This window comes from Lepidochelys kempii, chromosome 9 (genome assembly GCF_965140265.1).
Source record: "Lepidochelys kempii isolate rLepKem1 chromosome 9, rLepKem1.hap2, whole genome shotgun sequence".
In the NCBI taxonomy this organism is placed as follows: domain Eukaryota; kingdom Metazoa; phylum Chordata; order Testudines; family Cheloniidae; genus Lepidochelys; species Lepidochelys kempii.
This window is the reverse complement of record NC_133264.1, coordinates 51,547,786-51,572,800: the sequence shown is the minus strand read 5'-3', so window position 1 is coordinate 51,572,800 and position 25,015 is coordinate 51,547,786. Positions and strand designations below refer to the sequence as shown.

The 25,015-nt window shown below is 40.8% G+C and overlaps 1 protein-coding gene across 1 annotated transcript; it reads right to left on the bottom strand.

Annotated features, from left to right (window-relative positions):
* Positions 1-2,230: 2,230 nt before the first annotated feature.
* On the bottom strand, positions 2,231-18,450 carry CLDN18 (claudin 18). Its single transcript, XM_073358813.1, has 5 exons — positions 18,231-18,450; positions 7,639-7,803; positions 4,676-4,784; positions 3,670-3,780; positions 2,231-2,408 (listed from the first exon to the last, which is right to left on the bottom strand). The coding sequence occupies exons 1-5, from the start codon at positions 18,448-18,450 to the stop codon at positions 2,231-2,233; spliced, it is 783 nt and encodes a 260-aa protein (XP_073214914.1).
* Positions 18,451-25,015: the final 6,565 nt, after the last annotated feature.

The following is a 25,015-nucleotide window of genomic DNA, read 5'->3' as shown; positions in this document are numbered from 1 at the left end:
CCATTGAATACAATATTCCTGTGCAGATTTATACCTTCTGTGCCTCTGGGTTTAAGGAAGTGAGCATTCTTTGTACTTAATTGGTGACATTCACATACTCCCACCCCAACACAGTACAATAAGGCTTTGTTTAGGGTTCTGCACTAGGGTTAGGGGATGCAGTTCATCTCCGCTGAGCCTTGTGGCTTCACCACAGCCTCTGTGCTGCTGCTGCCCTTCCCCAACTGATGCATCCTTTCTGGCCCTTTGGATTCTTGTGGCTCCACCCCAACCCACCTCTAAACTCCCTTTATACACTCTCCTATTTGGAGCTAGTGTGGAGATACACATGGGGTGCATAGCCACTCCACCTGGGGACCCATCCAGCATGGGCTCACTGCAGAGCTTCAGTCTTGTGATGGGCCGTGTGCACGTGTGTGTGTGTGTGTGGACTACACGCAGTGTGAGTACGGAGATTCATGATACACTGTGATTAGGAGTTTAATAGACACACAACCAGTGTGTGTTGAAAGGTGACACTGTCAATACCTCCAGACATTAAAAGGATCAAATTGTTGGGGAAATCTTCTGCCTTCATTTCTGTTCCATTTCAATTGAGTTCACAAGCTAGTGGATACAGAGAACTCAGACTGTTACTAAGAACGAGAGCAAAATCCCATCACAGCTAGCTATCAAAATGGCTGCTTGGGAGGGAAGGGATTCTAGGATCCCTCTTTTGCTTTTCCCTTCAAACCATCAAGGCCCCTTATGAGAAGGATCCTCACTCTGCCAACGAGTCATTGTTCAGAGACCCATCAAAGATATCCCTTGAGTCAGACTTGCTCAGGTGACAGATAATGCTTCCCATCCTCTGACTGAGCCAGGTCCCTTTTTTGTGCTCTTGGCCTTGAGGACTCAAGCAGATTGTATTGTCAAATTGACCACTGAGAAGAGGATAGTGACCCTTTAAGGGGTTAATATTTAAATCAGTATGGGAAGAATTAATACAAGGAAGCCCTAATGTCAGTGACGAGAGTTACACATCTAATGCTCCATGGGATTCCTGCTCCAAATGTAACTCTAATTAATTCTAAATGAGAAATTTCTCTGGCTTCATTAAAGATGACATCTGCAGGAATACCATTTGTGCACAAAGGTTGTCAGCTCTCACAGAAAATACCATGCCTGCGAATAACAATGGATTATGTATATTCCCTGATGGGATCAGAGGAAATAAATACACTTTGGTATCACAGGTTACATCTAACGTCTAAGTAAGGTAAATCAAATTAAATATCACACCAAATCAGCATCATATAATACATTACAGTACCAGGGAAGGAAGTGTCTGGGTACAAGTGATGACCAAGCACAAATGTGGGATCTGCCTGTCTATGCTCACTTTGCTTAAAGAAAGGCCACTGGAATTTCGTTAAAGCACACAGCATATAACACAGCAGGCAATGATTGTTTAGCTCTTTAACCTGCGGTGGCAGGGCTGGGTTACAAAGCTAGGGCAAAGATACACTATCATTTAAGCAAAGCATTGTTGCTTTCTCTGACTATAACTAGAGGTTACGTTAAGGTCTCCAGGATCTGAAAAAAACAGGAGACAAATCTCTATACCTTGCATGAAATTGAATGGGGAGGTGGGGAATGTAGTGGTGTGGTGCTGTTTTTCCATACTGCTCTGTAATTAAGATCAGCCACCAGCGTTTCTGGAGACAATTGCCTTTTGTTACTAGTCAGCACAGACATTTAGGTTTAGCAACCTGACTTGCAAAGGCCTATCATGCCTGCTCTCAGTGCTATTTAGTTTTTAGTCACAAACAAAAATGTGATCGTGATTGATTTACATGGGTTGCAAACTCCAGCTGTGTTCTGTTATTAAATAGAAATGTAAATCAATTAAAAGAAAGAAAACGGCACATGGAAGAACCATGCTTTTGGCTTTCATAAGCTGTATTTGAAATACTAACCATCTCTTTTAAGGATGAGAACAACTAGAAGAACACACACTGCTTTTTTTATGGACCTCGTCATATTGGGGACACCAGTACAAAGTCAAATCAAGGTCACATTAACAACCAATGAAAATGCCCTACACCTCACCACAGTAAACCAAACAAAATAAGAAAGAGTGAACCTACGTACAGGCCTATGTGCCTCTTGTTTAAGCATTCTTTTTGGTTTGTTTTTGGATTGCAAAGTGTTATAAAACAATAGTGTATCTTTGACCCCTGAAGGACTTCTAGACATAGTCATATTTTGAAGGGTATGAGCGTTTCCCGTCATCGCTACGAGCAGCGTCATTGTATGCTGAGACTTTTTTACTTTTGGCTTCAGATTCGTAGCCAGTACCAGCCTTATATGGCGCAGTCTTGTAGGAGATATTCCGTCCTGATGCATTGTAGGACACTGCCTTGTAACTGAAAGAGAAATAAAATATGTCGGCAATGCAGACTCTCCAATATCCACTCTGCTGTGAACTTTATTCCCGTGAGTTCCTGGATTTAATGCAACTGATTAAGCACTATATTAATTCCTATTATTTGTATGATAGTAACACTTGGAGGCCCTGATTAAGATGAGGGCCAAATGTCCACAAACAGATTGCAAAATTCTCTCCTTTAAATTTGTTATTTGAAATGCTTCACCAGTTTCTTCCACGAATAATTCCTGGCCTGCAGATTGTTTGAATTGCAGATTGAAAATGTAACAATGAAACATACAGGGGCAGATTTGCATCTGGTGTAAATTGTCCTCGCTCCTTTGGCTTCAGAGATTCTATGACAAGTTACACAATTTGCAACTCATGCTGTAATGTATATAACAAAGTTAGCCAACCAACATAGTCATAGTGCACATTTTGAACTGTATGTTTGATTGTAAAAATTGCAATTCATACTTTGTTGATACATATATCACCCAGTCATGGAAGAGAAACAATATCATGTGACTCATGTAAGTAAACACTATACAAGTAAGTATACTGTATTCTCAGGCGGCCCACAGACATCATGATTACAGCTGAGCAAATAATTGGTTTTGAGTTCCAGGGCCAAAATGAAAAATCCCTCCCCGCTGCCTCCCACCAATTTGGTTGAATTCAAATCCAAACCAATTTTTTTCTAGATGTTTCACTGTATTGAAAAACTTGAGAAAATGAATGTTTGTGAATCCATTATGAATGCTTCTGGGGTTTTCATTTTGGTTCTTTTTGGCTGTTTTTCACCGTTGTTTGTTTGTTTATATTTTTTTTTAAGTGACCAAATTTCAAAATGAAACAAAAAGTTTCAAAACAAAAAATCAAAAAGAAATATTTTTAATTTTTTTTAAATCTTTTTTTGGCCAAACTATGCCAAAATTCAGCCTGAATTTGCATATAGTTTGCCCCCCAAAATGCATTTTTCAGTCAAATTACTATTCTCTGAAAAAAAATTGCCAAGCTCTAATCATTCTATCCTTCGTAATTTGGGTGTGCTATATGATTGCAGCTACTGCGCATCTGGTCCATGGGCTATATACATTTTGCACATCCAGTGCTTGCCAGGGTAATCTAAACTAGAGATCTGTGATGTGCCATAAAATAATGAACCCCGCAGAAGACTGTCCATCACTTTCCTAGTGCACAATCAAATACTGTTTCATTACCAGCAAAGCTTCCAACTTAGAAGCATTGGGACTTACTTGGTTTCTTCTGGTACCAGTCCCCTGCAGGCAATGCACATCATAACGCCTCCTACCAGGGACAAGCCCCCAGCAACCCATCCAACAAATAAGGCTGAACCAAAGGTATACCTACAAAATAAAAAGACAAAGGGCCCGTAATGCTGTAGGGGTGCAGGAACTCCCCATGCAATTTGTTTTGAAGTGTGTTTAAGATACAGAATTCTCTCCTGGAACACGAAGTCTCTTCTACCACATTGGTCTCTCTTAGCAGAGGTCTTTCTTAGTTTTTACCTTCAGATTTCCCTCTGTCCCAAAAGAATGAGAGTGACTATATCCCACCCAGCCGCACAAGTGTCATCCATATTGTAGAGTGGACGGATGTGTTCTCCCTACTCCTCTGGTTTGGATAGGTGAGCACGGACATCCCTCAGCTACATTGTTTGTGTTGCTTGTTTATTCATTTCAACCTTCAAAGTGCCCACTGAAGGCAATTAACAGACTACCATTAACTACACTGGGCTTTGGATCAGATCTTAAAGCAGGATTAATCAGTCATAGGAGGACCTCCACACCTCCCCAGTCTCACCCCAAGCAGGAGAATAAGCAAGTAGCATATCACCACTATAGTTACTTCTACATCACGCACGCCCCCTTCCCTGCAGACATACTCAAAAAATGACATTACTGGGCAACCCTGTCCTCAGCTGCTGTAATAGCCTCTGGGGACCATTGGCAGCTGATACAAGTTACAGCAGGCTGAGCATGTGCTTGGGGAACTGGCTTTGGATAGAGTGGATCCCAAGGGTGGTGTTCACTACACTGTGCACTCATCACAGCTAAAGATCTGGCCTGATAAATCCATCTAGCCATAGCATCAGAACTGATCTACAAACACAGAGTAGATGCCATCACTACATGCTTGTTGATTCTGGGGCAGCCATGGCTACTGCATGCCAATGCTAACATTCTTCTCCTGAGCTATATTGACCTCCCATTGACTGCTCTTCCAAAAGGAGAAGGTTACCTTGTCTGGATTGTCTGCATCGATCCTTGGTACATATTGGCTGTTGACATCCAGAAGTTTGTGACCAGCATGTTGGCAAATACGGACACTCCGGCAATAGCACATAGACCTGGGAACAGAGATAATATGGGCCTGGGAGCAAGATTCCCCACTGCCTTATATGTCAGGGAGCCATTCAGATCTCTGAAAAAATGGGAGTAAAGTGCTACCTACCATTCCGATTGCACTCATTTTGCACAAGTTATACAATGGCAGAAGCACTGAGACTAAGAATTGTCAGGTTTCCATGTGAATTGCTCCATAATGGAGTGCTCTGGAATCAAAACATTCATTACAACCCAGCCCTCCCTTTCCCCCACCCAAAAAAACCTTCTCTAGTAGAGCTGGTAGATTTTTTCAGTTCAACCTTTTCTCAAAGGAAAACCATTTTGAGACATGTAAATTTTGATTGCTGAAAACCATCTCTCCCCCCACCCCCGGTTTTTGAGATTTTGGTTTTTCAGTGAAAAACTTCAAAGAAAGTATTTCCATTGTCATCTAAAATTTTCATGTGGAAAAAAATCATTTCACAGCCATTGGGATATTGGGAAAGGGTGCAAATAGAAGCTATGAACGTTTTCTGAGGTTGTGAATGAGGAATCCAAACATCCCTCTTGCAAATCTGAAGTCACAGATATCCCTGCCCCAAAGCGGAAAGGAAAAGACTCGAACCCATCACATTACCAAAGTCCTCAAAAGTCCCCTGCTTGCCAACCAGGGGATACCTTCCAAAAGCCCCACCTATCCTTTATCCAGCTGCCAGGGCCTCTGGCTCCCCATAAGACCCTCTATTTGCAGCATGCTGACAACTGAAAATTTGGGGGCTGTGGAAATCAAATGGGTTTTAATAGCCAAATAAAAAATGCAAGTAGGACTTTATTGATGGCAGGAGTGGGAGAGCTTGAGGAGCCAGGACCACAGAAATCAGTGGTGTTTCCATCTTAGGAATCAAATCACTCCCATTATTCTAGTATCTGCGCATGTCACAGTCTTTAATACATTTATCCTCCCAGAGCCTCGGTGACTTTGGGAAGTGCAATAATCCCCATTTTACAGAGAGTTACTTGAGGTCACACAACAAGTCTATAGCACAGTAAGGAATCAAAGCCAGGTCTCCTGAAGGCTAGGCTAGATCTAACCATTGAACTATCCTTCCTTTTGACTTTGCTCTCCAGCTCTAATATGCCACAGTGTAGCTGAGGCCTTGCCTGTATTTTAGATAGATAATATCTTCCATTCATTGTCTTTCAATGATTTCACAAATGTAGAATATATGGGTGGGATTTGCAGAAACTTTCACTGTTGGCCTAACTCTGCTCCCTGTGAAGTCAGTGGGTAAAATTATATGTATTTTAAATGCAAAAATGATCCCACATTTCTGAAGCCCTTTCTTTCATCCAAACAGTGTATATTGTACATGCTTGAACTGTATTGTTTGAGGTCACTGGGACAACCTGCCTGAGTAAGTGCTCAACCTGTGTAAGCATTGCAGAAATCAGGCCTTCATAGAATGATAGAAATGTAGGCCTGGAAGGGACCTCAATAGGTCATCTAGTCCTGTCCCCTGCATTCAAGGCAGAACTAAGTAATAACTAGACCATTCCTGACAGGTTTTTGTCTGATTTATTCTTAAAAACCTCCAGTAATGGAGATTCCACAACCTTCCTGGCTATTGTTCCAGTGCTTAACTACCCTGACAGGAAGTTTTTCCTAATGTCCAACCTAAGTCGCCCTTGCAATTTAAGCCCATTGCTTCTTGTCCTATCCTCAGAGATTAAAGAAAAACAATTTTCTCCCTCCTCCTTGTGACAACCTTTTATGTACTTGAAAACTGTTATCATGTCCCCTCTCAGTCTTCTCTTCTCCAGACTAAACAAATCCAGTTTTTTCAATCTTCCCTCATAGGTCATGTTTTCTAGACCTTTAATCATTTTTGTTGCTCCTCTCTGGAGTTTCTCCAATTTGTCCACATCTTTCCTGAAATGTGGCACGCAGAACTGGACACAGTTCTACAGCTGAGACCTTATCAGCACAGAGTGAAGTGGAAGAATTACTTCTCGTGTCTTACTTACAACAATCCTGCTGATACATTCCAGCTTCAATGAGAATATGGACTCAGTTTCTTTACTCACCTGCAATGGATTGTGGGTAAATCTGTGATGAAGAAATTCCCTTAAGTATCACCACTTTCACAGTTGGTTGCTTAGTGCAAATACAGGGGTAAATTCTGCTTATTTATTGATGTAAGTCATAGAATAGAATCATAGAATATCAGAGTTGGAAGGGACCTCAGGAGATCATCTAGTCCAACCCCCTGCTCAAAGCAGGCACAATCCCCAATTGTTTTTTTGCCCCAGATCCCTAAACGGCCCCCTCAAGGATTGAACTCACAACTGTGGGTTTAGCAGGCCAATGCTCAAACCACTGAGCTATCCCCTCTCCTCTGATCATGTTATTTGAACCTCTGGGATTGCCCACATGAGGAAGACAAGAATGACTAGATTTTATTGGCAATCCCAAATATTCAAAAATCATGAAACTGTCTTAAAAATCATGACATTTTAAAAGTAATAATTTCTGGGATCTTTTTATTTGTTATCTGGTTTTTGAGCTTTTAGGGTTCACGTTTTCATGCTGATTTCCATCTCCATGAAAGCTAGAAACTTACATTTCTATTAAATGAAAACTGAGGTTCTCATATATTTACATGACTCTGGGAGCTGAGGCCTTAATAAAAACACCAGAAATATTGTCAGAGTTGGTAGCACTGCAGTTTGCAATTCTGAAACATTTGTTCCCTGTGCATCTTGACTGTATTTGTCCTTTTGCTTTTTTGTTTTACAAAGACTTCCTCAATCTTAAATTCAGCTGCTTGCTGAGCTTTGCACATAATAGAAGAAATTGTGTAGAGCACAATGACTTACCAGCCACAATAAACATGATGCCAGAGGTCAGAGTCATGTTGGCTTTTGCGGAGTCCTCCATATTGCCAATTCGAATGCATTTCAGGGCGAAAATGGACACAAGGAGGCCAATGGCACCCAGGACGATGCCCACGATCATTAGGGCCCTCACAGCCTGGAACATTGCTGCAAAACAAGCAAGGAAAAAAATATTTGACTACATAACACGGGGGTGTAGTCCAGGCTGCGGCTGGGGATAGCCAACATGGCCCACAGCAGGCATTGCTGTTTCCAACCAAATGAATTCTCAGAGAAGAGCTGATGGAGCTGTTTGGACATTTTCCATCAAAAAAGATTTTTCACCGGCGCATGGGCTGTTCAACAAAAAGGAAAATTTTCATCCCCAAAATTCTGTTTTTGTCAAGCCATTTTAGGTTTTCATCGATAAACCAAAACCCAACATTTTTTGGTTTTGCTTTTAGCAGCCAAAAAACCTGAACATTTTTGGTTTTAAATTTTAAGCTTTTCAGTTGCCAAAAGCTGAAATATTTTCAGCTTTGGGTTTTTTACCTTTTTAAGGAAAATTTGAACATTTGCAAAGAAAAATATTTGTGAAGATGAAAGCATTTTTCTAGGGTGAGGGAAACAATCATTTCCTGAGTAGCATTTCTTGAGGAAAGATGTTAAATCTATGTCTCCATGAACTATTCCCATTGAGCATACTCTGAACCTGCCATATTGACCTTCTAGGTGCTCTTCCACATAGGAGTGAGCTTCGTGTCCCACACTGTAAGAAGCAAGGGAAGAATGAGATTGGCCCACAGATACATCACAAATGGTCCAGTTAGCTCTAAATGGAATTTGGGCCCAATTTATATTGGTGTTTAGACACCAATGATGCAGTTAAGGGCCTGTCAGCATCTTTGAGCACCTAAATACCTTTGCAAATCTGCATATTTATCTTTATCATTTCAGGATTCCTCAAATGGTGTGAGGAGAGTCGGTTCAAAATTTTTTTTTGTCAAAACAGTTTTTCATAAGAAAATGCCGGTTTTTGACAAAACCAACATTTTTCATGAAAATATATTGATTTTGGTGAAATTTTACTTCAAAAAGAAAAAGGAACACAGTTACAAAAATGTCAAAATGGACATGCTGGGAACGGAAAGCTGTGATTTTTCATTTTGAAATGATTTTTTGTTTTGAAATATACTTTATTTTATATATTCAATTAAATTCAAACGTGAAAATTGGAAATTGAAACAAATTGTGAAACAGCATGGGCCAGACTGTGAATGATTTGCAGGGGTGAAGCCCATGGCCAACAGATTTTAAGATTTTAAACGCCACTTCCTGCAGCTCCTATTCGCCAAGAACGGTGAACTGCGGCCACTGGAAGCTGTGGGTGGCTGTGCAAATGTAAACAAACTGTCTGGTGGCCCACCAGCAGATTACCCTGATGGGCCACGTGTGGCCCACGGGCTGCAGGTTGCCCACCACTGATCTAGGGTCTCTATTTACAGCTGTGCATGGCTACTGCAAAGTATGACTAAAATCAGGAAGGTAGGATTTCACACTCACTTTTCGTGAGTGTGAATGGCAACACAAGGTGCAGGGCATAGGAGACAATGAGGTCCACTGTTTTTCAGGTATTAGACTTGCTCCATTGTTGGAGATCCAGAGACAAAACTAAGGATTAACCAGGTATAGCAATTTTAAAAAATGAAATGAAAAGAAATATGGCTACCTCACGGTGGCTTTATTCTCTTTGGTGTTTTATTACAGTAAGTCAGAGGGGTGTGTTATGTTTATTTCACTGGCTGGTGATGAGATAAGCAGATTTGGTTGGCACCAGATGTTGCTCATGGCAAGTGAGCATGTAGAGTGGTGCAGAGCAAAGAGCAGCAGCTTGTGATTTATGCAGAAAGTTATGCCCATGCTGAGAAGTCACACAAACAACCCCTTTTCACATAAGGCTTCAACTGAGCAAACAAATTGTGAAAAGCAGATTGAAGAGTTGACACACGCTCTCATACAAAGCTACTGTATGTTGGTTCCCAACTGTAAACCAACATATTGTGACTCATCTACAGCAACACCTCTTAACATCCCTCAAGCTGCCTCTCTCTCTAGCAGAGAAAAAAGAAGGTGTATGGGTGTTTGAATATCAAGAAGTCTTTCTCATGAAATGGCATCTATTTCACCTCATCCACAATTTCACACTTGGCTGCAGACATTTACTGGCAATAATGTCTGTGCCAGTATTCATACCAGTTGTTGAAGACCCTATGAGAGATAAGAAGGTATCAGAATACCAGAGATGGTCAAATACCGGGAGGATGCAGTCACAAATATGTTTGTAAAGTAACTTTTGTGATTTGATTTTGGTACATTTGGGCTTCTTTTTGTCATTCCATGAACATTCCAATGACTGAGTTCTATTTATGTCAATGCTGTTATGGGTATTAATACCTGTGTTTCTGCAAGAACAAGCATACTCATGAGACCAAGAGGACGAGAGTCTCCAGTCTGATCTCATCAGCTGGGAATTCTCTTGGTATGCAGGTGTTCGCAGCTGGCACAGAGCTGGAATAGCCGTCTTCTACGCTACTCCATAGCCTAGGCTCAGCATACAGAGTGAGCCTAGTAAAGGAAGAGGGAGTGGCTGGAGGAGTACTGTGTTCTGGATGTTCCCAGGTCATGTGTTGCTCCTTGTGGGCTGCTACTAGCTGGTGCGGGCTGTGGTAAAGACTCCAATTGACCTGAATGGTCATCAGTTGATGGCGTATATGAACAGACCATGAGAGAGAAGGTACTATATTGAAAAGAGCCAGAAGTGAACTATGTGGCATTGCACAGAGGAGAAGCCATAGTACAGAGGGCATTCTCTTCGGTGCCATTCTCTGGTGATTTTAAAGTTTTTAAAGAGTGTTTCCAAGAGTTATAAGGTAGCCTTTTTTCAATTATTCTTTTCACATTTGATACCACCAGGACAACTTGTTGTCCCACAATCACAGAACAGCTGACATAGCTACCTTAGAAAAATTACACTGCAGAACAAGTTGGCCAGGAGTGAAAGGGAAATCTTTGCAATTCTGCCTGCCTTGCCCTACCCCCTTGAGCCATGTTAAGTGGGGAGGTGGTCAGGGGACCATGTCGAAGAACATTAGACTCCCTGCCATTAGGTGGGTTACCTCATGTTTGGGTAGAACCAATAGCTTTGTCAACTTGGCGCAGTGACTCACCTACAGATGAACATGACAAGCAGCACTGAACACATGGAGAGACCCAACCTGAAATAACCATGGCTTTCAGTGGGATTGGGCTGTATTGACAATCCCAGGTTATTTTTGCTATGACTCATTCTGATCATCAGGTATGTCCTTATCAGCTGATAACAAGTGTTAACAAACCAGGTATTTTCAGCCTCCCACTCATCAGCACAGAGGTGTGATTTCATTATTATTCATCAGAAATCAAGAGGCTGATGGATAAGTGTTATCAGCCCTGAAGGGTGTTCACGAGGCATTTGGTGCAGAGCAGGAGGAAGAAGCAAGAAGAAAAGTACAATGTTCCTTTACTCATTTTTCTTTACAAAGGCTGAAGTTTCATTTCAACCGCTTTGGTTTCAGTGAGAGCACAAATTGCCTGTGATATCACCAAGCAAGGCGTGTGCTGCTGGCTGAGTGACAACCGGTGAAATTAATATTCCGTAGCTGTGAGTAAGCCACTATTGAATAGAATCAATAGTTCTGGTTTCCTCTCAGGGAGTGATAAGCTCTCCCCTCAGTGCTTCCTACAAATGTCCAATAAAATATTACAATATTTGGGTGCGAATAAGATGACAGGAGGGTTGCTCTGATTCTCAGACGTCACTAGCACATTCTGGATCAGATAAACTGGTGCATTCCAGTTGCTTTCTGTGCCTCTGGTCTGGTGTGATGCAGCCAGAGTACAGCCATAGATCGTGCTCTCTGTTTCAAAACACTTTAGTCCCAACCCTGCAGTCATTGGGGAGAAAAATCTCTGAGTGAAGTCCAGCATGGATTGGAGGATTGAGGCCTGAATTAAGGAATTGAGGTGGTAAGTCCTTTATTTTAAAAACAGCAGTAGAGCTCTGTCCCTGTGTAGCTGAGCTGCAGAAGACCAGGCAAGAGGGGACATTGCTTTGCTAGGGGATGACTGACATGTCATGAATTTTTCCAATACGTTGTTCATACCAACAGAAGAAAAAATGAATTATTATGCACTAAGTTATATCTCACCCCACACGGGTATGGAAGGTGTGTGGGAGAGAGAACAAGATACCTCATTTTCTTCTATCCCACATAGGGGCCAGGCACAACTGTAGTCCGTGCATTCACCTCCCTCTGACATAAATCCCTTTGAAGGGTGGGGCTTAGGCTCCTCCACTCCCCGTCATTTCCTCCTCAGCTCAGCCGATAGCCTCTTTGTGGCTCAAGTCCCTTGTCTTTGGAAATGGAGTGTGTTAGAGAACATGTGATAGGCCAGATCCCCAGCTGGTGTAAATCAGCATAGTGCCACTGAGAGTGGCCATTGTTTATGTGACTGCAATGGAGCTATGGAATGGAACTACCCAGACATCTGTTGGGAAAATAACACAGCAGGGCACAGATTATCCAACAAGTTCTTGGAATGTATTGGAGACACATTTTTATTTCAGAAAGCGAAGAAAGCTACTGGGGGGAGGCTATTCTAGATCTGATTTTGACAAATAGGGAGGAACTGGTTGAGAATTTGAAAGTGGAAGGCAATTTGGGTGAAAGTGACCATGAAATGATAGAGTTCGCAATTATAGGGAATGGTAGGAGGGAGAACAGCACAATAAAGACAATGGATTTCAAGAAAGAAGACTTTAGCAAACTCAGGGAGTTGGTAGGTAAAATCCCATGGGAAACAAGTCTAAGGGGAAGAACAATTGAAGACAGTTGGCAGTTTTTCAAAGAGACATTATTAAGGGCACAAAAGCAAACTATCCCACTGCGTAGGAAAGATAGGAAGTATGGCAAGAGACCACCCTGGCTTAACCAGGAGATCTTCAATGATCTAAAACTCAAAAAAGAATCCCACAAAAAGTGGAAAATAGGTCAAATTATAAAGGATGAATACAAACAAATAACACAAGTATGTAGGGACAAAATGAGAAAAGCCAAGGCACAAAATGAGATTAAACAAGCTAGGGACATAAAAAGAAACAAGAAAACATTCTACAAATATATTAGAAGCAAAAAGAAGACCGAGGACAGAGTAGGCCCATTACTCAATGAAGGGGGAAAGACAATAACAGAAAATGTGGAAATGGCAGAGGTGCTTAATGACCTCTTTGTTTCGGTTTTCACCAAGAAGGTTCATGGTGATTGGACATCTAACATAGTGAATGCCAGTGAAAATGAGGTGGGATCAGAGTCTAAAATAGGGAAAGAACAAGTCAAAAATTACTTAGACAAGTTAGATGTCTTCATATCTCCAGGGCCTAATGAAATGCATCCTAGAATACTCAAGGAGCTGACTGAGGAGATATCTGAGCCATTAGCAATTATCTTTGAAAAGTCATGGAAGATGGGAGACATTTGAGAAAACTGGAAAAGGGCAAATATAGTGCCCATCTATAAAAAGGGAAATAACAACAACCTGGTGAATTACAGACCAGTCAGCTTAACTTCTGTACCTGGAAAGATAATGGAAAAAATAATTAAGCAATCAATTTGTAAACACCTAGAAGATAATAAGGTGATAAATAACAGTCAGCATGGATTTGTCAAGAACAAATTGTGTCAAACCAACCTGACAGCTTTCTTTGACAGGGTAACAAGCCTTGTGGATAGGGGGGAAGCAGTAGATGTGGTATATCTTGACTTTAGTAAGGCTTTTGATTCTGTCTTGCATGACCTTCTCATAAATAAACTAGGGAAATACAACCTAGAAGGAGCTACTATGAGGTGGGTGCATAACTGTTTGGAAAATCATTCCCAGAGAGTAATTATCTGGAAGGGCATAACAAGTGGGGTCCTGCAGGAATCGGTTCCAGGTCCGGTTCTGTGCAATATCTTCATCAATGATTTAGATAATGGCATAGAGAGTACACTTATAAAGTTTGTGGATGTTACCAAGCTGGGAGGGGTTGCAAGTGCTTTTGAGGCTAGGATTAAAATTCAAAATGATTTGGATAAACTGGAGAAATGGTCTGAAGTAAATAGGATGAAATTCAATAAGGACAAACGCAAAGTACTCCACTTTGGAAGGAACGATCAGTTGCATACATACAAAATGGGAAATGACTGCCTAGGAAGGAGTACTGCAGAAAGGGATCCGGGGGTCATAGTGGATCACAAGTTAAATATGAGTCAACAGTGTAATGCTGTTGCAAAAAAAGCGATCATCATTCTGGGATGTATTAGCAGGAGTATTGTAAGCAAGACAAGAGAAGTAATTCTTCTGTTCTACTCTGCGCTGATTAGAGTACCTCAACTGGAGTATTGTGTCCAGTTCTGGGTGCCACATTTCAGGAAAGATGTGGACAAACCAGAGAAAGTCCAGAGAAGAACAACAAAAATTATTAAAGGTCTAGAAAACATGACCTATGAGGGAAGATTGAAAACATTGGGTTCATTTAGTCTGGAGAAGAGAAGACTGATAGGGGACATGATAACAGTTTTCAAGTACATAAAAGGTTGTTACAAGGAGGAGGGAAAAAAATTGTTCTTCTTAATCTCTGAGGATAGGACAAGAAGCAATGGGTTTAAATTGCAGCAAGGGAGGCTTTAGGTTGGACATTAGGAAAAACTTCCTAACTCTCAGAGTGGTTAAGCACTGGAATATATTGCATTGGGGATTTTTAAGAGCAGGTTGGACAAACACCTGTCAGGGATTGTCTAGATAATACTTAATTCTGCCTTGAGTGCAGGGGACTGGACTAGATGACCTCTCGAGGTCCCTTCCAGTTCTATGATTCTATGCTGATTTACAGCAATATCTGGCCCTATATTCACAAAAAGAAAAGGAGTACTTGTGGCACCTTAGAGACTAACACATTTATTTGAGCATAAGCTTTCGTGAGCTACAGCTCACTTCATCAGATGCTGTAGCTCACAAAAGTTTATGCTCAGATAAATTTGTTAGTCTTTAAGGTGCCACAAGTACTCCTTTTCTTTTTGCGAATACAGACTAACACAGCTGCTACTCTGAAACCTGGCCCTATATTGTGATTTCTGCAAATCCACATCAGGCAGAAGACAACAGAAAAAGTTATCTGAGTTGATATAACATTCCATTCATATTAATGTCCATGTGTTATCACTCACCCTGAAGATGGAATGTAACGTGAAAACATTTGGGATAGGAAGCATTTTAATTTTAGGTGAAGGTATTCAACAATCAGAAATCTTTGTAATAAAATTACTTTTAAAAGGACAGTTGTTTAAAAGGTAGAAGGGTTGGGAGGGTTCTAGTCTTGTCCAAACTGAGAGTATAAAGCATTCAAAAGTTGTCATTAGGAGCACTTAGTGGCCATATTTTTAAAGCTAGGCTCATTAAATGCACATACACCTATCTTGCACAGAGACCTGAAGTGTGTACAGACCTGGTATTTGAGCACACATGGACAGTCAGCTGCTCAAGTGGCTATTTGCACACCTCATTGGCATGCACACATTAGGGGGTTCTGTACACAAGTTAGGCACAAAAAAGACATCCATGCAATTGCACAAATCTCCCTTTGAAAAATCCAGCCAGTGATATAAATTAACCTCAGATTTTTAATAGTCATTCAAATATTTTAAAATTAAATAACAAATCCCCCCACTTTTCCCAATCAGGAGCAATGGAATTATCCATAAAATGGATGTTTCAGAATGATCTGCCAATCAAGCAATCTGACTGGCTGAATAGCCTCTGATGATTTGTAATAATTCCCATCATAGCTCATCATTGTATTTTTCAACCCAAAGAGAAATTAAAGAAACTTATTTTTTTAATGTTGGTATGAATAATATGTATTAAGATCCACATGTTCAAAGATATTTAGGTACCAATGGGAGTTAGGTGCCTAAATACCTTTGAAGATCTGGGCCTAAATGCTCTGTGGAACAAAATCATATAATTTGATCTAAAGAAACATCATCTGTATTCCTTTTACCAGAACAGACATGAAAATGGAACCCTACTACCAATTAAAATTACCGAAATATGGATATCATTAGGGATTTTTAAGAGCAGGTTGGATAAACACCTGTCAGGGATGGTCTAGATAATACTTAGTCCTGCCTTGAATGCAGGGGACTGGACTAGATGACCTCTTGAGGTCCCTTCAAGTTCTATGATTCTATAATTTCTATGATCTTTAAAAAAAAAAAACAACAATTTAAAGCCAGGTCATTCCAACTTTACATTTCAGCAATGCACTATGGAGAATAAATCGGATCAAACTTCGGTTTTTGCAATATGACCTTTTTGTGACTGTTAAATACATTTTCTTATTCCTAGAGATGGGTGGAAAAAAGTTTCCCATCCTGCAAAAATTTTTGAAATTTTGAAAAATGATTCTCAACTTGAATTGGGATGAAAAGTCAAAAATCTCAAAATTTTCACAAACCAAAAATCCAAAAAAGGCAGATCAAGTCAATCAAAATGTTTAATTTTATTAATTTCCAAATGTTTCATTTTGATTTTAACCCTTTAAATTTGTGTTTATTATTTTACTATAAATTAGTTTAAATTTCTAAATGAAAAGTCATTTCAAACTGAAAAACAGAACTTTCAAACATGTAGACACAGGAAATTCGTCAAAATTGACCCCTTCCTGCAAAAAGTTTTGATTTTAATGAATGGACATTTTTCCTACAAAAAAAATGTTTCATTAAAAAATTCCTGACAGGCTCTACTTATTACATTACTTAAAGAGTAATCTAATTAAGAACTGGCTCTTGCCAATGATAAATCAGCGCAGTCAAACCTGATCATCACTGTTGCTAAGGGAAAATATATTGCTGTCTTAAACCATAATTAGTCATGTACAGCTTTGTTAGAGATATTTATTAAAATAAAAGCAACTCCAGGACAGCTAGCTTCAAATGCTTTTTTCTCAAAATGGACATAATGCATTGTCTACCAGTCGTAATCCAGAATGAACACAGATGTATTTATTAAATCATATCTTTATCAAGCAACAAACACAAAATCAAAAAAGTTTGTCTTCAACTGTACAGTCTCTGGTGACTTCTCAGAGATGAATCAAGTCAGTCATCAAAATGAACAGAACAGATGAGAAACAAGAGGATCTGTCCTCTGCTTTACACAAGTCAATATGAACACAAAAGGCCGTGATTTGCCACAGCTCTGCATCCTGGGCAGTTATTTGCACTTGTGCAAGGAGAAATGGGTGTCAAATGCCACTGAATCAGTGACACAGTATTAATTTTTTATTCCACATTGCACAGGTATAAATGACTGCATAAAGTAATGGAGAATAATACTGATAATTCCGATCAATTTTAATGTTGATCCAGCCTCAGTGCATGCTAGTGCTTTGTAAATTACTCAAATGCTCAAAGGCAGAAGTGACTTCTCTAGTGTAAAATGTCTGGATATTTGTTTATAAAATGGTTTTGGTAATAGGGATTGTACCCTGATTTCAACACTCCTGAGTTTGCTACTGACCCCTCTCACACCCTTGTTCTGAGTTCTTTACTGCCTTGCCCATTTACACCTGGGCAAAGTGACTGTAAAATGCTACTGGATCAGAATGGTTTTGCACCAAATTTGCATTCACTTTGCATGGGTGTAAATTATTATACAAGTGGCTCAGCAGTAGAGAATCAGGCCCCAGGGTAAATAGTACAGTATCCAAATGGGATATGTACTATGCCATATTTTAACAGAAATTTTCATACACCTGTCCCTAACCAACCAAATTAGCTTTAGATGAGGTGCCTCAAAGGCCATAGATCAGTTTGATCATTTTGTCCCAATAAAAAAAATTGACTGAAGAACCAAAACCAAAATAAAAAACAATCAGCCAACCACAACCTTCCAGTAAAACTCCATGTACAAAAAAAGAGTAATTAAAAATACCCTCTTGCACTCCAATTCCTCTATGCCCACTGTTCAGCACCAGCTTTCTCAACAAGAAAATTCAGGATATCCTCTTTCCTTTGGGGGGAAAATGTTTCCACTGGTTTCTTGCTGGAAATTATCAATATGATCAGCCAATAACACTGGAACAGTTAAATGAAATAACAGAACAGCTCTTATCCACCATTTCATATGTGTTTAAATCCAAAGAGCCAATATCTCAGCTGATTTGAATCAGCGTAGCTCTATTAACATCAATGGAGCTATGCTGATTTACTTCTAGTTGAGGACAATAATATAGGTACCAGAAAAATATGCATCAATCTGTAATATTTGTAAGATTATTATTTATGGTAACACAACATACATGTGTTGTTATGTTCATGTGCTAAGTATTTTGGAGATAATTTTCCCCCTTGCAAAGCACTTTAAAATATCAGCTCCTGCTATTCAGTGAAAACTGTATTATATTTCTCCTTCAAGAAAACTCCAGGGGTTCACCTGGGTCCATCTTTTGCCCCTACCTGGTAGCCCAAGAATGGTGAAATAAGGCCGGCACTCTGTGAAACCTGAACTCTGCCTCACGCAGCTCCTCCAGAGTCCCTGATACTGGAACACGGCCGTGACTGGGTTGTCATACAAATCCTGTGTGCTCCACATGTCTAGTCCAGTGGCTGCGATGCACCCAGCAAAACCCAAAGATGAGACAACAAAGCCCATCACTTGGCAGATTGTTGTTGACATGGTATCTCCCCCTTGGCCAGGATCTGAGCTAGCTCTAATGAAGCCGTAGACTTTACGGGAACAGTCAAGTCCTCTTGACTGAGCCACCAGAAACGCAGCTGCTCTTATCAGATGGTGCCCGTTCAGCGGCTTTATTTGCTCAAAGTGTTTTTGCAAGATAGTCCAGTTTCGCTCTTGCTGGGTAGGGTTGTGTGTTTTTTCATTGGCGAGGCAAGAGGTAGGAGCTTTTGTCCTTTAGAAGCACTTGTTATCCCAGAGCTAAGCAGTCACTGCTGGTCAAGTGTAGGGCAACCCGCTTTGAACAAAGTTATGAGGAGCATTACCTTTCCTGAATGCACCTGCACCTCTTCCCATACCTAAATACTTTGGAGTCTGCTACACTTATTCTGTGTAGTTGGCACATTACTGTTAAGAGGGATCAAAGGAGAACTAGACCCACAAATGAATTCCTCATTTTTGGGTAAACATACCGTGCCAGTGCTTCCCAACACAGCATTCCCCAAAGGTCTTCACATACAACATGGGTCTCATTCTCACTGATTTGCTCCTTCTGTTATTATTTACCCCTATCCAAAACAGGAGTAAGACACTCCCAAATCAGGTTGGTAGTAGCAATTTATGCCCACTCTACATTCACTTGGCACAGGTGCAATGTCTACACACGGTGAAAGGCGGTGGAGAATCAGGACATATATTTTTTACTTGAGTTCTTCAAAAGGTCTGTCACCAAGAGAGGAAAAAGCCAAAGTCTTATCAGAACAGCCATGAAAAACTAAAGGAGTTTTAATAAGAACAAAACAGAATGGACTAGATACTCCAGGGCACCAGAGCTGTCCTCAGTGCACCTGACAGGAACAGCACAATTGAGTTTCAACCATCTTTCAACCATCATCCCCAGCGCTGAGGTCAGGCAGTAGCTGAACTGGAACTGCTCTGACTCATGCTGGCATCAAACAGTCCCCAAGAGGCTGTTCTGCAGAGCAAAGCATGTCCTGGCCATCCCCACCACACATGGAACAACCCCAATAACAGGGCAGCAAGAGCAGGTGTGACCTAGAACCAGTTTTACACCGTCAGGGGATTCCTCCATATAAACCCTGGTTACCAAATCTTCTTTAACTATTAATTGATACAGAAATGATTCAAATGGGAAGGTCAGTTGTCCACCCGTCTATCTACTTAGTCAGGTATTTCTAAGGTGCCCACCACTGTGATACCTCAGCCCCAACTATACATGCGTGACACCTGCCAGCATCAGTGAGCATTACCCATGTATGCACGGAGGGGAGAACAGACCGCTCGGAGAGCACCGCTTTATTGGTAGTTGTTGATGAAGGCTGAGGGGAGGCGAGAATTAGGAAATTAATTATCTCTTCCCACAGTGCTGAAGTGCTCTGCTCAGGGGAGCAATATAAATTTGCCATGCTGCTCTGCCAATGCATTGCTGTGAGTTACAGGGACCTTCCAGACTTCACGCTCATCAATTCTGATCTAATATACTGTTCCAACTGATTTACTTCAACCCTGACCTAGAAACAAATTCTGTCTTTATCCAATCAAGAAACCTTTCTTTGCTGCAGACATAGTCAATATGATAGCCTCGTTATGAAGCAGAATGAAAGCTACCAGAAAGAGAGGTGAGGTTATCACTAGGATGGGTGATTTACACGAGGGTTATGATGTATTGGCTATCATCGCTGTATCCTATATAATGACTACCCAGGACATCCCTTTTAACACTTCACGTGCACTGCTGCACTAGAGCAAATACATCCTGAGCTTGACAATATATATAGATTTACATGCAGGAATATTGGGAGAAGATCGTGGTCCATCTAGGCCTATTTTTATCATCTGAAGCCATACAAAATCATATGTAATCCTGGTAGAACAGCCACAAGAATTAGCTAGCAGCTGTGCCTTTTGTTGAGATCACTCTCCCTGAAAAGGCGGATGTCAGGCTGCCCTTTGAGCCGATTCACATGGCTTTCTCTTCTTGCTCTTACAAAGACAACAGAGGTTTGCTTCAGTTGTCCAACTCACAATGGTTGGGAACATCTGCCCACAGAATGGTGCCCTGTTCTTTTGTACAATCCAAGATATCTAACTTTTCAAATTACAGGTAGTCGCTAGTTTCTGCCTCCAATGACTGACTGGCAGCAAACAGAATCCTTTCTAGCCTGTATTTTATAGTTTCTGTTATAGTAGCTGAGAGTCCTGTAAAAGGCCCGTTATGAATCTCTAGCACAATCACAAATCACAGGTAGTTCTTGTGAATTGCTTGTGCACTAGTAGATTTCTCAAGAAGGACCTCAGCTGGTGTAAACTTGCATAGTTTCATTGATTTTATTAGAACTGCACCAGTTTACATCAGGTGAGTGGCTGGTCCCCATATAGCTAAGGTCAGAACTGGGCCTTAAATTTCTACAATGAATGCAACAAATGGGGATGGGGTAAGGGTGGAAGTGCTTGTGAGACGAAGACACTGATTTTATGGCTGAAATATTGACATCCTCTGTTAACCCGCCAGTTCAGCGTCTGAACAAAAAAACAATTTTTTCGAGTTGATCTGAAACAAAATTTTTTTGACAGGTTTCAGAGTAGCAGCCGTGTTAGTCTGTATTTGCAAAAAGAAAAGGAGTACTTGTGAAGTGAGCTGTAGCTCACGAAAGCTTATGCTCAAATAAATTGGTTAGTCTCTAAGGTGCCACAAGTACTCCTTTTCTTTTTGCGAACATTTTTTTGAAATTTTCAGCAATATGAAAAAGTACAAAACCTTTGGTTTTGAATTGAACAAAATGTTTCATCTGATCCAAAACAAATAGTTTTGTTTCTTTTTTGAGGGGCTTTTTTTTACCTTTTTTATAAAAGTAAAGTTCAAAACAAAAAGTAATTTTGAATAAAAATATTGAAACAGTTCATTTAGAAAATAGAGTAATGAAATGTTCTGATTTTTTTTGAATTTTTTGTTTGTTTGTTTCTGACTGACAGAATCTGGCAAATTCAGCAAACGTGCAAAATGTTTCAGTCAAGCTGAATCTGCATTTTTGACCATAAAAGGTATGTCTGAAAAATTTCACCCAGCCCTAACTTTAGCAAGGAATTACAGAATAATCTGAACAGTTAGGAAGTGAGGACATCCCAGTAAAAATGGCCAATGATATATAGAGCACATAAGGGAATACTTGAAAAATCTGAACATATACAAATGAGCTGATCTGGGTGATCCATGGGTCTTGAACCTAGGCCTACAGGCAAATTTCACCTCCTGGCTGTATACTTTTAGCTACTGGGCTGATGGAACCCTGACCCCACAGGTGTCCTGATTGGAGGAGTGACTATCACTATTTATTGGTCTGGCTGTGCTATTTAAGCCAGAAGGAGGTGCAGGAAGCTGTCTAAGAAGCTGAGTGAATTCCTAGTTGACCACTACTTCACTGGACCCTGCCTTTTTACCTGATTCCTGAGCTCTGCCCTCCTGCCTTGCTCCTGGTTTCTGCCTTCCTGCCTTGTTCCTGATCACGGCTCTGACTGTGATACTTGGCTTGACTCACTGACTCTAATTCCAGCTCTGACCCTTGCCCCCTGACACTGACTCCTGCTCTGACCAGTAGGGATGACTGCCCAAGCTCCGGTCATGACACAAGAGTATTAAAGGGATTATTTCTGGAACATACTGTACTGCTGACAATTCCACGGCATGAGCCTGCCCCAGTAACACCATTATCTCCAAATTGCCGGGGACCGCGGTTTTAGAGAAATCTGTGTTCATGTCCTCATCACCGCGCTGCTGTCGCCTCCTCGCCTGTTTTTTCAGCTGCTGGTTCTGCATAAACTGCACGATAATGCGCAAGGTGTTTACAAGGGCCATAACTGCTGCAGTGAGCTGAACGGGCTCCATATTTGCTGTGTTATGGCATCTGCTCGGGCAATCCAGGGAAAAGGGCGCAAAATGATTGTCTGCTGTTGCTTTCACAGTGGGAGGGAGGGTTGACTGATGACATTTACCCATAACCACTCGCAACAAATTTTTGGCCCCATCAGGCTTTGGGAGCTCAGCCCAGAATTCCAATGGGCAGCGGGGACTGCAGGAACTGTGGGATAGCTACCCACAGTGCACCGCTCGGAATGTCGACACTTGCCTCGGTACTGTGGACGCACACCGCCAAATTAATGTGCTTAGTGTGGATGCATGCACTCGGCTTTATACAATCTGTTCCCAAAAATCGACTTCTGTAAAATCGGAGTACTTTCATAGTGTAGACATGGCCTAAGGGATGTGGTGGAACCTCCAGTGCTCAGGGCTATTACTAGTAGCCTGGAAAAATCACTAGTAAATACATTGGAGGAAGTAATCCTGCATTAGCAAGGAGATGGGCTGGGTGATTTAACAGGGCTTTTCCATTAGTAACATCAATCAGAACAACAAATATGTGGCTAGAACTTTCTCTGGCCCCCTAAAAGACCAATCCAGATAGTCACCTCACACTATCAGATGAAGAGAGGACTGAGCACTTTGCACAGCTGTTATGAAGGTTACAAGTATTTGTATGTACTTAAGCCACTTTGTTTTCAATTTAAGCAGATTTGTACTGAAAAAATCTTGGGTTTTACAAAAAGTATTATTCTTTTTTTCCAATTTTCACCCTACTTTTGTATCATTCAAATATATTAAAAATAATTTGTTTTATTAGGAAAACACAATACATTACATGTGATGTATTACGATAATACATTAGTCTGTGTGTATATGCGAAGATGCCTGTTAAAGTATGGCTATGTATTAGTCTAGAAAATACATACTATAAATAAACAGGCACACAAACATGAGCATCGGAACATACTGATGGATTTCACACCCGCCACGTACACATTTCAAGCTGTTACCAGATAACAGTTTAAAGATCTGACACACATGGGAAGAAAATGAAAATCTATATCAAACTACGTTTCGGAACACAAGGAAGGATTCGAACATTTTAAAAAACAAAAAACAGGAGAAAAGGATGAAGTTGAGCGTATGCACCTCAAATGGTCTGGCCCAATTATTAAATGTAAATCTTTATAGGCTAATAGTTCTATGTCTACAACAGTAAACTGTTTATTCAAATGAAAAGTTTTATTTGGGGATTAGAGATATACTGTTTTCTTAAACTCAGAGGTGGCATTGTGTTTTGAGTTTGTATACCATAAGGTATCAAGTTTGCTGAAATTTTCACAGGAAATGATTGAATGTGTGTGGGGGGGTTGCAGTTACGGACTAATCGAGAACAGCTGGGGAGACGCTCACAGGAGCAACGTCTAGCCTCCTTGCCCATCTGCTGGAGCAGTCCACTTTTGTCACAGGGGAGAGAAGGGGGCTCATACAGGCTCAGATTTGAGCACGTCTGGGTGCTAATTGGTTAGGCTGTGGCCATGACCCTGCTCCGCCAACAACAAACTGCCAGTGGGGAGCTGAGGAGGAGGGAAGTGGCTAGATTACATCAGCTACTCCCAGATGCCAGAGGAGGACTGAGGTTCGGACTATTGCTGGGGGGAGGGAGGGGAATCTTACCTAATATTGTTCATTTATTAATTGATGATTGTTCCAGGTTTGTTCTGTTCTTCCCCTTATTCCTCCCTAATAAAGTTCTCTTTGTTTTAAACCCCTGGACTCAGTGCTTGTGAGTGGGATAGTGTTGACTATCAAGCCTGCCAGGTTGGTGGTTATAGTTTCTCAGGTTTCTGCATGGGAACTCGAGCCGGTGTTATTTAAGTTTTCAGAAGGAATCCCTCAATTCCTTTCAGAATATTTCATGCAATGAATTTTTTTTATTTTGAATTTTCATACCAATTTGGGACAAAACCAAATTTCAAAGTCTCGGAATTTGTTTCAGGATGGCAAATCCAAATTTCAATTACCCTCACAGTTAAAAAATAGCATCTTATTTCCAGTTCATACTTTACTGACTTCATCTTCCAGCCATTGGATTTCATTGTCTTTGCTAGCTTAAAGAACCTTTTAGTAACAGATATCGTCTCCCTGTGTAGGTGCTTATTAACTGCGAGCAGGTACTTTTAGGCCATTCACTGCAATAGCTTTACACAGAAGTGTAGGTAGCTGCTGAAAAGATGTGGGTAAAAGTGAAAGTGGGTACAACTGTTATCCACACATGTATCAGAACATTCATTTAAAACCTGAGCTCTCACCTACTTAGAAGCGCTATGAAAGCTGTTCACACCATACAGGATGTTAGCATTTTCATAAAAATAAAGCTCCTTTTAACAACTACTTTCAGACAGTTGTATATGCAACAATGTGACACTGTATTATCCGACATGCACATACTCAGATCATATCTTGGCTCCGCACTGCCCAGCGCATAGGGCCTGCATTAACACTACTGCAAAGTGAACGTAAAACATCACAGGCCACTGGCACAAGAGTGGGGGAAGGTCTCAAACTACTTCAGCCCTGGTATAAGGTATTACAACAGCTGGCATGGGTCTCTAAGGGCTTGTCTAGACTAGAACAAAAAGGGGTTGTTTTTAAAAAGTGCCAGCTAACGCATTATAACTTTTCTAA

What these genes read in the sequence shown, in the direction of transcription:
- CLDN18 (XM_073358813.1), bottom strand. Translation starts at nt 18,450, where the DNA reads ATGTCAACAACAATCTGCCAAGTGATGGGCTTTGTTGTCTCATCTTTG. An exon ending in CATCATGTTTATTGTGGCTG is followed by an intron (nt 4,785 to 7,638) that starts GTAAGTCATTGT and finishes CTCTGTTCCCAG; the next exon opens with GTCTATGTGCTATTGCCGGA. An exon ending in CTGGTACCAGAAGAAACCAA is followed by an intron (nt 2,409 to 3,669) that starts GTAAGTCCCAAT and finishes TTTCTCTTTCAG; the next exon opens with TTACAAGGCAGTGTCCTACA.